Below are 15,000 nucleotides of genomic sequence, written 5' to 3' on the forward strand. Positions count from 1 at the left end.
GCAGCAGCCCCTCCGCCGCCGCCGCCGCGCCGCTCCGCCGCAGGGACAGGGTATCTATGTCCTTCTCCGCGGGCAACCCGGGGTCGTCGTATGCCGCAGCGAGCGCAGCCCAGGGCGCCTGGACACCTGACCAGGACTCCGTTATCTCGGGATTCACCGACGCCAGCATCTACGCGTCGCTCCAGCGCCACCCGCACCCGCAAGCCGGGCCCTTCCCGCACCCGCAGCACTTCCAGCAGCAGCAGTATCATCAGCAGCAACAGCAGCCTCCGCCCCCGCACCTCAGGCGCAAGGCGTCCTTCGTGTCTCTCCGGAGCGCCAATGCTCGACCCCTACACAAGAGAGGAAGGTAAGGAGGGCCGCGTCCACCTAGTCCTTTCTCTTTTTTATCTTAAACAACATCATTACTACCTCTTCTTTGTGCAACTGTTTCATCACATTATTAACCTGTTTCCGATTTCGTATTCCGATAACCTTATGTTCTTGTAAATAAATTATTTTCATATTCACCTATAGATCATCCAAAAGAAGGTTCTGAGAAACAAGAAACATTTCCTTGTCACTACCAATGCGATACCAACTCCCATACATTATCGTAGTTACAAATGAGATGAAATATTCACTCATGGTTAATTCCGCAACCAAGCAGAGGGCCACCAAACTCACGCACACAAAGATATTAGTGCTGTGCTAGTGTGTGTCCTGGTTGAACCTCCATGTCTGTCTATTCCATCTTCTAATTGAACCTCCATGTCTGTCTATTCCATCTGCTAATTGAACCTCCCTCTACTAATTGAACCTCCATGTTCGTCTATCCCATCACCTAGTCCAGTTGAACCTCCACGTATGCCTGTCCGCCTGCATGCCTGTCCGCCTGTCCCATCTTCTAATTGAACCTCCCTCGCTGTCTGCTCCTTTTCGAGATGACAAACCGACACTTAATTGACCGGGTGTCCTGTTTCTCTCTCCGGGATGACTGACTTGGTCTCTTCGGGTCAGAGTCATTATCTTGGACATAGATACACGGAATAGAGATGAAGAGAGTTGCATATTATGACCTCGAGGAATGGGTTCATATTCTTCGTTGGTTATTTTTATGTGTATATACTATAGTTATATTGTATATGCCTTGTATACCATATTTACTATATTTCATATATGTATGTATATGTACGTATATATATATATATATATATATATATATATATATAATTATATATAGCACATATGCATATGCATATGCATACATACATACATTAATACATACATATACATACATACTATATATATACATTACATATACATATACATACATATATATACAAATATATTATATATATATCAATTCTGCTACAAAGTGAAACAATGCTGGAGGCCTATGTGATGATTAATTGTATAAATATTTTTTTTTTTATTGGCATTGACGTCAGCATTAATATTACAACTACCAATAAAAGATAATGATAATAATAACACTATCTACACGACGACAAAAATTGCTAATATAACTAATGCAGGCTCCCTTGAATCATTTATCCCCGCGTTAGACAGCATCTCATTAAATGTCACCAAATTGGCTTGTTTCTCTTTGATAAGTTAATGAAGTTGCAAATTTACATTTTCTCCAATGTTCAACTCTCGGCTATCGAAGTCACTCGATTTGATGGAGATTTTCTTTTTTTTCTCTCTCTCTCCTCCCTGTCTTCCTCCCTCCCTCTCTCCTTCCTTTATTCCCTCTCTTTCTCCTTCCTTCCTTCCATCCCCCTCTCTCTCTTTCCTTCCCTCTTCTTTCCTCCTTCTCTCCTCTCCTCTCTCTTCCTCCTCTCTCTCCTCCCTCTCTCTTCTCCTCTCTCTCTCTCTCTCTCTCTTATTCTCTTTCCCTCTCTCTCTCTCTCTCTCTCCTCTCTCCTTCTCTCTCTCTCTCTCTTATTCTCTTTCCCTCTCTCTCTCTCTCTCTCTCTCCTTCTCTCTCTCTCTCTCTCTCTCTCTCTCTCTCTCCCTCTCTCGCTCTCTCCGTCTTTCTCCCTCTCTCCGTCTTTCTCCTTCCCTCTCTCCCTCACTCCCTCACTACCTCCCCTCTCCTTCTCGCCTACCCCCCCCCCCCACCACCACCACCACCTCATCTCCCCATTTTTTTAACCTCATCCCCAGAAGCTGTCTCGCATGTATAATCAGGCGTAATAACTTGAGCAAGTCGTCAGCATTCTTAAGTCTGGTGCTGGAATCGTTAGCCAGTGGATGGTGCGACAGGAGCATTAAGGAAAGGGAACGAGAATTAGGAGGAGGAGAAGGAGGAGGAGGAGGAGGTAATGGTGGGGGAAAGTAGGAGGAGAAAGGGTGTGAGGGGGAGGAAAAGGAGGGAGAAGGGGAGGAGGAGGAGGAGGAGGAGGTAGAGAAGGGAAAAGAGGAGGAGGAGAAGGTCGGGGAAGAGGAGAAGGGGAGGAGAAAAAAGGGGAAAGAAAGAGGAGGAGGAGGAGGAGAAGGAGGGAAAGGAGGAAGAGAAGGATGGGTAGGAGAAGAAAGGAAAGAGGAGGATGAGAAGGGGAGGAGGTAAAATAGTAATAATGATAATAATAATAATAATAATAATAATAATAATAATAATAATAGAAAGAAGAAAGGGATAGAATAGGAAAAGAGAAAGAAGAAAAAAAAAATAATCCCCAAAAACAAAAAAATCCAAAAGAGGGAAGGAGAGAGAGAGAGAGAGAGAGAGAGAGAGAGAGAGAGAGAGAGAGAGAGAGAGAGAGAGAGAGAGAGAGAGAGAGACAATGCATTGCAGACACGCCCTTCTTACCCCGAAGAGAGTCCAGTCAACATGGCCGTGGACTCAAACTCCCAAATTTGTTTCCAGACCTTTTTTTTCTTTCTTTTTTCTTCTTTCTTTCTTCTTTTTGTTGTTCTCTCTCGAAGGAATCTGATTAGATATGCCTCTGATAATGAGCTCGTTACGTGCGCTTACAGAATTTTCCCAACTCGGAAAATTGATAGGTTGGTGGTGTGTTTTATCTTGTTTGTTTGTTTGTTTGGGTTGTTTATCTTGGGTGATCGTCCTGTCGATTTGCTTCTGAAATTTAGTGGTGTAGCAATTTTTTTGTGCATTATTTATCATTATTTTGTTTTTATTACTAGTATTATTGGTAGTGATGATAATGATAATGGCGATGATGATGAGGATTAGTCATTGCTGGTAACGATAGTTAAGAAATTATGAAATAGTATTGAAAATTATGAAAAAATATGATAATGTTGTTGATATTAGATTTTGTATCAGTGGGGATAACTATATGATAATATTAATTGTTGTATTATTAGGCCTGTTGGTACTGATAAGAAAATGACAAAACCAAGATTATCATCAATAATAAAAAAAAAACTTCAAAGGAGCGTTCGGGCACAAACTCTACGGTTTAGACACGCCATGTTTTGAGGAAGGATTCAGGCAAGACAATGTTGTTGACAGCCGCTCTGAGATCCTTTAATTTAAGAAGATCATAAATATTGTTTGTTTACAATTACAGGGAAGAGAATAGTTCCTACTAGAAAAAAAATAAAAATAGCAACGATTGGCCCCATTTTTCTTAGATAAATAAACAATGTATGGCATCTCACGACCTCCTACTTAACTCCTTAAAATAAATGTGAAAGGTAGATCTTCTAACCTTCCCCCCCTAACCCCCCCACCCCACCCCACCCTCCTCTTTGTCAATAGCATTGGAATCCTCTAATTGCAAAAACACTCTTTGATTGACTCAAAACCTTAATCCATTGAGATAACTGTAGGATTTCCGAGTCCTTAGGAAGTCTTAGAGCACCAGCTGAGAGCGGAGGCTTTCTTCCTCTTTGCTTCGTGCCTTTTCTGTCTTCCTCTGGCCTTCTTCTTTGCGCTCTCCTTTCTCTTCTTTCTTCTTGTTTTTCTTTTTCTTCTTTATTCTTTGTCTTTTTTTTTCTTCTTCTTCTTCTCCGTCACCTTGGTTTTCTTTTTTTCTCGTTCACCTTCTTCTTTTTTCTTTCTTCTTATTGCTACTATTATTGTTATTATCATTCGTCTACTTATTATTGTTATTGTTATTATTATTATCCTTCGTCTCCTTTTTCTTCTGGAATTCTCCTATTTCTTCCTCTCTTCTATTTTTCTTCCTTTTCATTCCTTCTTTCCTTCTTACGAACCGGCATCTTCTTGTGCTTCATTTCTTCACCATTTCTTCTTCTCCCCCTTCATTCTCTCCTTTTATTCTTCTTCATTTTCTCCGTTTCCTCTTCATATTGTTACGTTTCATACCAGTATTTTGTCGTATGGCTTTATATTATTCTTTTTTTATACACCAGGATTTCTTATTTATTACCATTGATGTTGGAGTAGTTAGGATTGTTGTGGTTGTTGTAATTATTTTTATTTTTATTTTTTATTATTGTTGTTATTATTATTTGTGTATTATTGTTTTTATCATTATCATTATTATTGTTATTATTATTATCATCATCATTATTATTATCATTGTTATTGTTATTTATTTTTTATTTTTTATTTTATTATTATAATTATATTATTATTATCATCATTATTATCATTGTTGTTATTGTTAATTATATTTTTTATTATTTTATTTTATTATTATTATAATTATATTATTATCATAATTATTATTATTATTGTTGTTGTTGTTGTTGTTATGATGATGATGAGGAGAACTGTTTAGAAATTGGTAAACAGATGAATCAAGGAACGCAAGGAGTTGAAAAACTCAAACAAACAAACAAACAAACAAACAAAAATGAACCCAATGTCTAAGAAAAAAAATATATAGTAAAGTCAGCCAAAAATATTCTAATCCATTCTTCAAATTCATTTATTTTCTCCATTTATTATTTATTGAAAATATTACACTCCCCCCATCTTACCCCCTCCCCCCTCCCTCTCTTCAGTTTAGTTAGTGATTAAGGTTTTAAACTTGAGATTTTAATTTATATGCAAATACATTCTTTCGTAGATTATGAAGGACAACGCTTCATTTTCCATGTCCAAATTTTTAAAGATATTATTTTGTCTTTATTTTTGTTATATATGTATATATATATATATATATATATATATATATATATATATATATATGTATATATATATATATATATATATATATATATATATATATATATATATACATACATATACACACACACACACACACGCACATATATACATATATACATATATACATATATATACACATACGCACACACATACACATATGTATATACATACATACGTACAGTATATAGTATATGTTATTCATGGCATATCACATAAACCCCCCAAAAAAGATACTTTATCTGAAACATATTCAGCATACGCTTTTACTACATATCACTACACTCAAGAAAGCATTAATGCCATCACTTATTACTAATTCATTCCCTCCCCCCTTCAGCAGGCTTTAGAAAATGTATGCCATCACAAATCTATTAATCTATTCTCTGTCAGTGTTACTCAAACTGTATTATGTTTTATTTCCAACGTTTAACGTATATGTGCCATATCATTAACCATGACCTGTAAAATATTATTTGAATATTCGTAGTAATATCAATTATAACGGAAAAAAAAAGAAAAAAAAAAAAAAAAAAAAAAAAAAAAAAAAAAAAAATATCTATATATATATATAATATATATATATATATATATATATATATATATATATATATATATATAATGAAAGTTAACATAGATTTACCTTCTACTGAAGTATGAGTATCATTGCCCCATATGATACACTTTATGTTTACACTTTATCACGGTATATTTATTTACCTTTAAATCGTCATTACACTCAAGTTTTGCACATCTTCCACCCACATCCCGGGCGCCACCACTAACCCTTTTCTCTCCTCTCCTGCAGGCGTGTCAGCGAGATGACGGCCGGAGTAGGCGGCGACGGGGGGATGGGGGGAGAAGTGATCGAGGTGCAGATCCTCCCCCAGGACGACAACTGGGGGGACAACACCACCGCCATCACGGGGAACACCTCCGTGCGCTCTGAGTCCTTCCAGGTGGGTTGGGTGCTCAGGTCACGCGTGTGTGTGTGTGTGTGTGTGTGTGTGTGTGTGTGTGTGTGTGTGTGTGTGTGTGTGTGTGTATGTATGTATGTATGTAAGTATGTACAGGTGTGCATCAGTGACTGTATCTTTGCATGAGCATGCGAGTGTGCGCCTAGATAGGCCTATATATCTGCGAGTTCGTGATTCCATGTGGATCACATCTAAGTGCACATACTGAGACGATACTTCCCTTGGAGATTCACCGCTACCTGAACCACTTGCTGTCGCTCACATCCCCTCCCCCTCCTCCTCCTTCCACAGGACGTCACGATAATCGGGAGAGACCAGGAAACCGGCGTGACCTTCACGTGCCAGCGATACATTGGCTCGGCGTTATGTGCCCTCGTGGCCTTCCTGGCCTTCCTCAGGTGAGAGCACTCAACTCCGGCAGTTAGGGTGAGAGAAGGTTTCTACTCTCGATGACTTGGGAATATTCTTCCAGTCCAGTTGTTGGTATCTAGGCGTTCCGCAGCCTAGCTTTATCTCTTTCTTTTATCTCTTTATTCTAGCGCCTAAGTTCAACAGGTTTTCACAACGTAACTTTTTATTCCGCATCCCTCGATACCAGACGTAACTTGCGGAAACCTCTCACCCCCCCTTACTCCTCCCCTCACCACCCCCACTCCACCCCCACTCCACCCAGTACACAGCCTGCCGTCCATATCTCGCGTTTTCTTTATTAATCTTAATAATCTTTTTGTCGCTCAGCCCCATAGCGATGGTGCTGATCCCTCGCCTGAACATTATCAAGCTGAAGAACGACCCTCCGCTGTGCGACACGGAGTGCGACGGCCTCCTCATCAGCTTCTCCTTCAAGCTCCTCATCCTCCTGCTGGGGTCGTGGGCGCTCTTCTTCAGGTAGGAGGACCGGCGGTTGCGCTTTTAAAAGGACTGTCTATGTATATACATACACACACACACACACACACACACACACACACACACACACACACACACACACACACACACACACACACACACACACACACACACACACACACACACACACACACACACACACACACACACACACACACACACACACACACACTCATCCTTTTTTTATCTTAATTCAGATATGCAAATATTTAAAATTCCTAAATCGAGTTGTTTACCATTAGGCTTTCATTCTGTATTATTTTTCATTGCCTTTCACATTGCCAATTCCCCAAATAACTTTTTTTCCTCGAAAATGCCCCCCCCCCCCCACATACACATACACAGACCTAACCACATCATCCTTTTTTCTCTTATCCCCCAGGCAACCCAAGGCTACGATGCCCCGAATCTTCATCTTCCGAGCGCTGGTGACGATGCTCATCCTGGTGTTCACTTTCTCCTTCTGGCTCTTCTACGTCGTGCGAATCATCGAGAACACGGAGAAGGTAAGGGGGGGGGGATGAGGGAGGCGTTCGGTCAGCGGTTCAAGTTTTGGTTTCGTTGGGATGGGAGGAAAGGGGTGTCATTTAGGTCTCGTGAATGTGTTTGGTCTAACTCATTTGGTATGTTTGGTTTGTCCGGTTTATTTAAACTTCAAGGACAGGATGATGAGTTAGATGTCTTCTTGGAATATGCTTTTTAGAATAGATTTGATCATACGAATTTTAGTTGATATACTTTTTAAATTGTCATCCTGAGTGACAGGGGGAGAATCCCCCAAAGCAAGAACAGGAACAAGAGTAACCTCAACACTAATGATGCATCCCCCAAAGTGGAAATAACAAAAAGCCACCCTAAACAACGTGGAGATGACCTTCCCCCCATCCCCGCCCAAATGACCCCCCCATACCCAAATGTTAAACATAATAGCCCTATTCTGTACTAAGCCCTCCCGCCCGCGACCCACAGGTGCAGTACCGTTCCATCGTCTACTTCGCCGTGAGTCTGGTCGACGCCCTTCTGTTCATCCACTACTTGGCTGTGATTCTGCTGGAGCTCCGACACCTGACGCCCCAGTACTCTGTCAAGGTCCTTCGGTCACCCGACGGGGAGAGCAGGTCAGCGAGAGGTCTTTTCGGGGTGGATTTGAAGATATATAGTTTTTTTTATATCTCTGTGGGGTATTTATTTTATTTTTGTTGTGTCTTGAGATGTTGTAAAGGGTTTTGGTGTCTGTATTCTGTGTCTTGCTTTGTGATTTGGGTGGATTTGGAATGTACTGTTATAGGTTGCGTCGATATTTTCAAGTGTGTATCTCAACGTACAAAGATACATTCCCAATGCCGTCACCACTGACTTCCCTCTCCCTATTCAAACCCAAATCAAATTCAATAACACAACTACCATGAAACTCCCTGAATCGACCTCCCTTCCACCGCCACTCACGCCCACCTCAACTCCACAACAGGTGGTACAACATCGGCCAGCTGAGTGTCCAGCGCGCAGCCGCCTGGGTCCTGGAGAAGTACTACCAAGACTTCTCCATCTACAACCCGTACCTGGACCGCTTGCCCTCCAAGAAGAAGCACTCGACCAACTCCTCCTTCAAGTATTACGATGTGGATGGCAATGAGGAGAACGCAGAGGTTAGTGTCCCGCTTTCTGTTACTGTTGTCACTGCTATTACCTTTGTTATTGTTGTTTTTATTATCGTTTAGGGTGTTCATTTGTATAATTCCCATTATGAGGGAATGATTTGGTTGTTGAAACTCATTTAGTTGTAGTGAATATCCTGTTTTTAAGGTTTGGGAATTATATATATATATATTATATATATATATATATATATATATATATATATATATACATATTATATATATGTGTATGTATGTATGTATGTATGTATGTATGTATGTATGTATGTATGTATGTATGTATGTATGTATGTATGTATGTATGTATGTATGTATGTATGTATGTATGTACTCTAGATAGGTGCACACACCCATAACATGACCGGACAACATCACAAAACTGAATCCCACCAACGCTTGCAGGGCCACACCCGAGCGGTACTAACCGCGAGCGCTCGAAGACGCGACTCCGCCCACAATGAGAGGTTCTACGAAGAACACGAATACGAGAGGAGAGTGCGGAAGCGAAAGGCTCGCCTCATAACGGCGGCGGAAGAGGCTTTCACGCACATCAAGCGCATGCACGAAGAACAAGGTATGTTTGCAGAATGGAGTCCTTAGATATTTTGCCACATGTGAGGAAGAAATTTTAGTGTCTTTAAGATTATGTCTATGAATTGCCCTTTTTGGATATAATGTTCATCTTCATTGAACATAGAAATGATCCTGTTCTGTATTTCTCAAACTAACTCAGACTGTTGATTCCAGGTCCGAGCGCCCCCATGGATCCCCATGAAGCAGCTCAGTCCATATTCCCTTCCCTTGCACGAGCTTTGCAGAAATACCTGCGCATCACGAGGCAGCAGCCGAGACACACCATGGAGTCGATCCTCAACCATCTAGCCATCTGTCTGGCGCATGACATGAGTCCTCGGGCTTTCTTGGAAAAGTACCTCTTATCGTCGCCTGTGTTACAGGTTAGTTTCGTGGACTTGTTGTTACGTGTTGATTACAGTAATACTGGCTGATATGGAATGTATTTATTTATTTTTTATTTTATTTTTTTTATTATTATTATTTTTTTTGTATTAGTACTCTGTCATTCCTAGATCCCGCTGTTGGATAACTATATTAATCAGAATCTTTGTATTCACAGAACGATAAAGAACACCGAGGAGTTCAATCGTGGGGTCTCGTGTGCGACCAGCTGCTCTCTCGAGCGATCGATGACGGCACCATTTTCCAGCTACGCCAAGCGGACGTGTGTCTCCTGTGCAGTGTCCGCTCTATCCCACACTTTTCTATAGCAGAGGAAATCATTCACCCGAAAAGTAACAAATTTGTTCTCAGGCTGAACTCAGAAACCAGTGTATAATTCTCATTTTTCGTGACAAAATGGACGTGTGAAATTTTCAGACAATTAAAAGTGTTGAATGCGATAAAGAACGCTATATTTACTGGTTCAACTGACGTTCAAGTGACATCCATGTGTATGTATGTCAAGGATTTCCCTCTGCCGATCATGCCAAAGTTAATAGACAGCTCCCAGTTAACTGTGTGACTCAGCTCTCAAATTACATGTTCCTGATGATAGATACTTTTACCTGAAATAGAATACAAAGACCTTGTTGTCTACTATTCACTACATGTTATTTGCATATAAAAAGTTAATGTCGTGTTCACAAAAGTTATGCTTATTAAAAGTGAGAACTCGAAAGTGTATTTGAAGTGCCGAGAGAATGGACATCTCTTCTCGTCCCCTTCTGAGACTCGAGGACAGTACGTAACCGTACACCCAAAGGCTTTGTCAGTGGTCGTTCCTCGATCAAGTGAAGTAGAAGAAAAAACTGCACAAGAAGTACACCTCATCCCACCTGAAGCTTCCGTTGTGCTGGCCCTTGTTTGTTGTTGCCTTACGATCTAAGCTATCAAATTTGTCTTTCTTTTTCTTTGCGTTCTGTGTACCTTTCCTTATCATCAGTGGACAAAGACCAAGTGCACAGTCAAGGAACAGGTTATATGTATTAATTTCCTAAGCTCAAATATTGTGTATACCTTGATTATACCCAAGAACAGAAAGTTCACCACTTTCTAGTCGTCTGTTATACTTGTAGATCTGTGTGAATGGATTTTTGTAAAGGAGCATGCTACGAGGGTTGTAAAATGAAGTGTAATTATGTTGCAGAACTAAGTGTAGTTTTAAAATAACATTCTCAAGACCATCATTTCATGGTAAATAATTCATCCATTGCTGCTTATTGTGCATGCTGTACCTCAGATGCTACACAGCCATGCTGAGAGAAGCACAATTGTGATGTCTCTGCACTCATCATTTTTTATGTAATAACAACATTGAAAAGGGAAAAATGATAATTATTACCATAATTATTTATGTAATTTGAGAACTTGATAAGCAGTGTGCCACAGCTATTTGATCTTTATATTATTTTTGTTTTTTGTTTGAATGCATCCAGGCATATTTGAGAAGTTGAATTATGTCAGGGTTGTGTAAGCACAGTTTGGATGAACAAGAACGTTCAAGAATGAAGTGTAATTTGAACATTATGGTTGTTTGGATCGTTTAGTAACTGCCTAGTTTCTCAAGGCCTATGTTGTGTTCTGGGCACAGTTGAATATTCAAGCTGTTAGTGTCATGTGTTTTACATGTTGTTTGTCATCCCTATGCTTCTCTTAGCAAAAGTTGTAAACCAGTACAAGCCCCTGTGATGGCATGTGAAATTCAGTTCCATCTGGTGCGTTTATGTTTTTACGTAGAGCCAAAGGTTTCAATTTACGTGTATATAAAGTGTACATATTGATGTTGTTATTTTTATAGCCATACAATTAGTGTGCTATTTATTTCTTGTGTTTGTTATTCATGATTAGGCAAAATATCTGGAAACTCCTTGAAATTTGGTGTTTTGACTTTTTATTTGAATTCTCATTATATATCATTATATATTCAACATCCTTTAAATTAATTTCTTAAAATTGCATATTTAATTTGGAAAGTGTATCAAATGTTGCTTTTGAGCAGTTATATACACTATGAAAATTGTTGATGTACCATTTTATGTATTTATGTGTAACCTAGTTTATGTACCAATCAGTTAGGAAGATCTTAAAATGTTTAGGATGTTGTATCTCATAGACCAAGACAGTTACAGTAACCTATGTGTTGCTATAAAAAGGAGTAACTTCTACCTATTTATGGTAAAGCCATTATCACTGGTTATTATACTCAAATATTACTCTAGATTTTCCATAGTCTCAAGTCAAGGTATCTCTCATTTATTTATGCTAAATTTTTTTACAGACATTCTTTTGTTACCTCAAATTAGGATTATAGCGTGCAGGTGAATGCACTTCTTTGGAACGTCATTGTTTCATATATTTTATGTAGTCTAAATCATCAACTGATCATCAGTGGTCTTTTTAGGCATATCATCTTTGTAAAATAGCCTAGTGAGTGCTGTTTATAATAGTAAATAAACTACAGTTATGAAAAAATATCTTTTTATAGTCACCTAAACAAAATAATTTATAATATTGACAAAATAAAATTGTAGGATGTAGAAAACCTTTTAGTAAATATTAGTCTTCAGGAAATCATCAGTTAATAGCCAAATGACCAAAGACAATTTCAAAAGTATTGAGCAAGGAGGTAACCGACTTAATATGTAATGATGGCGATGAACCTAAAATATAAAAGTAATTACACTTTCTCAAAGAAAATATTAAAACACACAAAAAATGGATTTCATGTGTGGGGAAGAAGTAAAATCTAGTAAACATTCATACAAACAATTTTAATATTCAATGTTTACTGAAAATAAAAGATATTTCTCTTTGGAGTTTAACACAACAGGTATCAAAAGTAGCTGCTACATAAATATGTATAGTTTATTTAGGACGGAAACATCACAACCATGCATCACTTTAGGAAAACAATCAGCTGTTCACAAGAGTTGTCTCAGCTTCGATAACAAATGAGGAGTAAAATGTGGCATCAGCTGTGGAGCATGTCTTAGCAGGAGCTGCTTCTCTTCCTCTTCCAGTATGTTCCTCCTGCAAACAAAGAACTGTTCTAGAACCCTTTCAAAATCACAAAGAACTGTTCTAGAACCCTTTCAAAATCACAAAGAACTGTTCTAGAACCCTTTCAAAATCACAAAGAACTGTTCTAGAACCCTTTCAAAATCACAAAGAACTGTTCTAGAACCCTTTCAAAATCACAAAGAACTGTTCTAGAACCCTTTCAAAATCACAAAGAACTGTTCTAGAACCCTTTCAAAATCACAAAGAACTGTTCTAGAACCCTTTCAAAATCACAAAGAACTGTTCTAGAACCCTTTCAAAATCACAAAGAACTGTTCTAGAACCCTTTCAAAATCACAAAGAACTGTTCTAGAACCCTTTCAAAATCACAAAGAACTGTTCTAGAACCCTTTCAAAATCACAAAGAACTGTTCTAGAACCCTTTCAAAATCACAAAGAACTGTTCTAGAACCCTTTCAAAATCACAAAGAACTGTTCTAGAACCCTTTCAAAATCACAAAGAACTGTTCTAGAACCCTTTCAAAATCACAAAGAACTGTTCTAGAACCCTTTCAAAATCACAAAGAACTGTTCTAGAACCCTTTCAAAATCACAAAGAACTGTTCTAGAACCCTTTCAAAATCACAAAGAACTGTTCTAGAACCCTTTCAAAATCACAAAGAACTGTTCTAGAACCCTTTCAAAATCACAAAGAACTGTTCTAGAACCCTTTCAAAATCACAAAGAACTGTTCTAGAACCCTTTCAAAATCACAAAGAACTGTTCTAGAACCCTTTCAAAATCACAAAGAACTGTTCTAGAACCCTTTCAAAATCACAAAGAACTGTTCTAGAACCCTTTCAAAATCACAAAGAACTGTTCTAGAACCCTTTCAAAATCACAAAGAACTGTTCTAGAACCCTTTCAAAATCACAAAGAACTGTTCTAGAACCCTTTCAAAATCACAAAGAACTGTTCTAGAACCCTTTCAAAATCACAGAGAACTGTTCTAGAACCCTTTCAAAATCACAAAGAACTGTTCTAGAACCCTTTCAAAATCACAAAGAACTGTTCTAGAACCCTTTCAAAATCACAAAGAACTGTTCTAGAACCCTTTCAAAATCACAAAGAACTGTTCTAGAACCCTTTCAAAATCACAAAGAACTGTTCTAGAACCCTTTCAAAATCACAAAGAACTGTTCTAGAACCCTTTCAAAATCACAAAGAACTGTTCTAGAACCCTTTCAAAATCACAAAGAACTGTTCTAGAACCCTTTCAAAATCACAAAGAACTGTTCTAGAACCCTTTCAAAATCACAAAGAACTGTTCTAGAACCCTTTCAAAATCACAAAGAACTGTTCTAGAACCCTTTCAAAATCACAAAGAACTGTTCTAGAACCCTTTCAAAATCACAAAGAACTGTTCTAGAACCCTTTCAAAATCACAAAGAACTGTTCTAGAACCCTTTCAAAATCACAAAGAACTGTTCTAGAACCCTTTCAAAATCACAAAGAACTGTTCTAGAACCCTTTCAAAATCACAAAGAACTGTTCTAGAACCCTTTCAAAATCACAAAGAACTGTTCTAGAACCCTTTCAAAATCACAAAGAACTGTTCTAGAACCCTTTCAAAATCACAAAGAACTGTTCTAGAACCCTTTCAAAATCACAAAGAACTGTTCTAGAACCCTTTCAAAATCACAAAGAACTGTTCTAGAACCCTTTCAAAATCACAAAGAACTGTTCTAGAACCCTTTCAAAATCACAAAGAACTGTTCTAGAACCCTTTCAAAATCACAAAGAACTGTTCTAGAACCCTTTCAAAATCACAAAGAACTGTTCTAGAACCCTTTCAAAATCACAAAGAACTGTTCTAGAACCCTTTCAAAATCACAAAGAACTGTTCTAGAACCCTTTCAAAATCACAAAGAACTGTTCTAGAACCCTTTCAAAATCACAAAGAACTGTTCTAGAACCCTTTCAAAATCACAAAGAACTGTTCTAGAACCCTTTCAAAATCACAAAGAACTGTTCTAGAACCCTTTCAAAATCACAAAGAACTGTTCTAGAACCCTTTCAAAATCACAAAGAACTGTTCTAGAACCCTTTCAAAATCACAAAGAACTGTTCTAGAACCCTTTCAAAATCACAAAGAACTGTTCTAGAACCCTTTCAAAATCACAAAGAACTGTTCTAGAACCCTTTCAAAATCACAAAGAACTGTTCTAGAACCCTTTCAAAATCACAAAGAACTGTTCTAGAACCCTTTCAAAATCACAAAGAACTGTTCTAGAACCCTTTCAAAATCACAAAGAACTGTTCTAGAACCCTTTCAAAATCACAAAGAACTGTT

General features: G+C 38.4%; 1 protein-coding gene across 3 annotated transcripts in view; it reads left to right on the top strand.

Moving 5' to 3' along the window:
* Vang (Strabismus domain-containing protein Vang) overlaps positions 1-12,119 on the top strand; it is a 225,720-nt gene extending 213,601 nt beyond the window's left edge. For all 3 annotated transcript variants that reach the window (XM_086531685.1, XM_086531684.1, XM_043037094.2), the window contains exons 2-11: positions 1-349; positions 5,898-6,048; positions 6,358-6,464; positions 6,805-6,954; positions 7,358-7,481; positions 7,945-8,093; positions 8,444-8,621; positions 9,033-9,204; positions 9,378-9,586; positions 9,766-12,119. The exon at positions 1-349 is cut by the window's left edge and continues 647 nt beyond it. In XM_086531685.1, the coding sequence (XP_086387811.1) occupies positions 57-349; positions 5,898-6,048; positions 6,358-6,464; positions 6,805-6,954; positions 7,358-7,481; positions 7,945-8,093; positions 8,444-8,621; positions 9,033-9,204; positions 9,378-9,586; positions 9,766-9,984 (1,752 nt within the window). In that variant the 5' untranslated portion in view covers positions 1-56 and the 3' untranslated portion in view covers positions 9,985-12,119. The remainder of the gene's footprint in view (positions 350-5,897; positions 6,049-6,357; positions 6,465-6,804; positions 6,955-7,357; positions 7,482-7,944; positions 8,094-8,443; positions 8,622-9,032; positions 9,205-9,377; positions 9,587-9,765) is intronic.
* The last annotated feature ends 2,881 nt before the right edge of the window (positions 12,120-15,000 follow it).

This window comes from Penaeus japonicus, unplaced genomic scaffold (assembly GCF_977035675.1).
Source record: "Penaeus japonicus unplaced genomic scaffold, GWHDUDI00000001_assembly GWHDUDI00000036, whole genome shotgun sequence".
In the NCBI taxonomy this organism is placed as follows: Eukaryota; Metazoa; Arthropoda; class Malacostraca; order Decapoda; family Penaeidae; genus Penaeus; species Penaeus japonicus.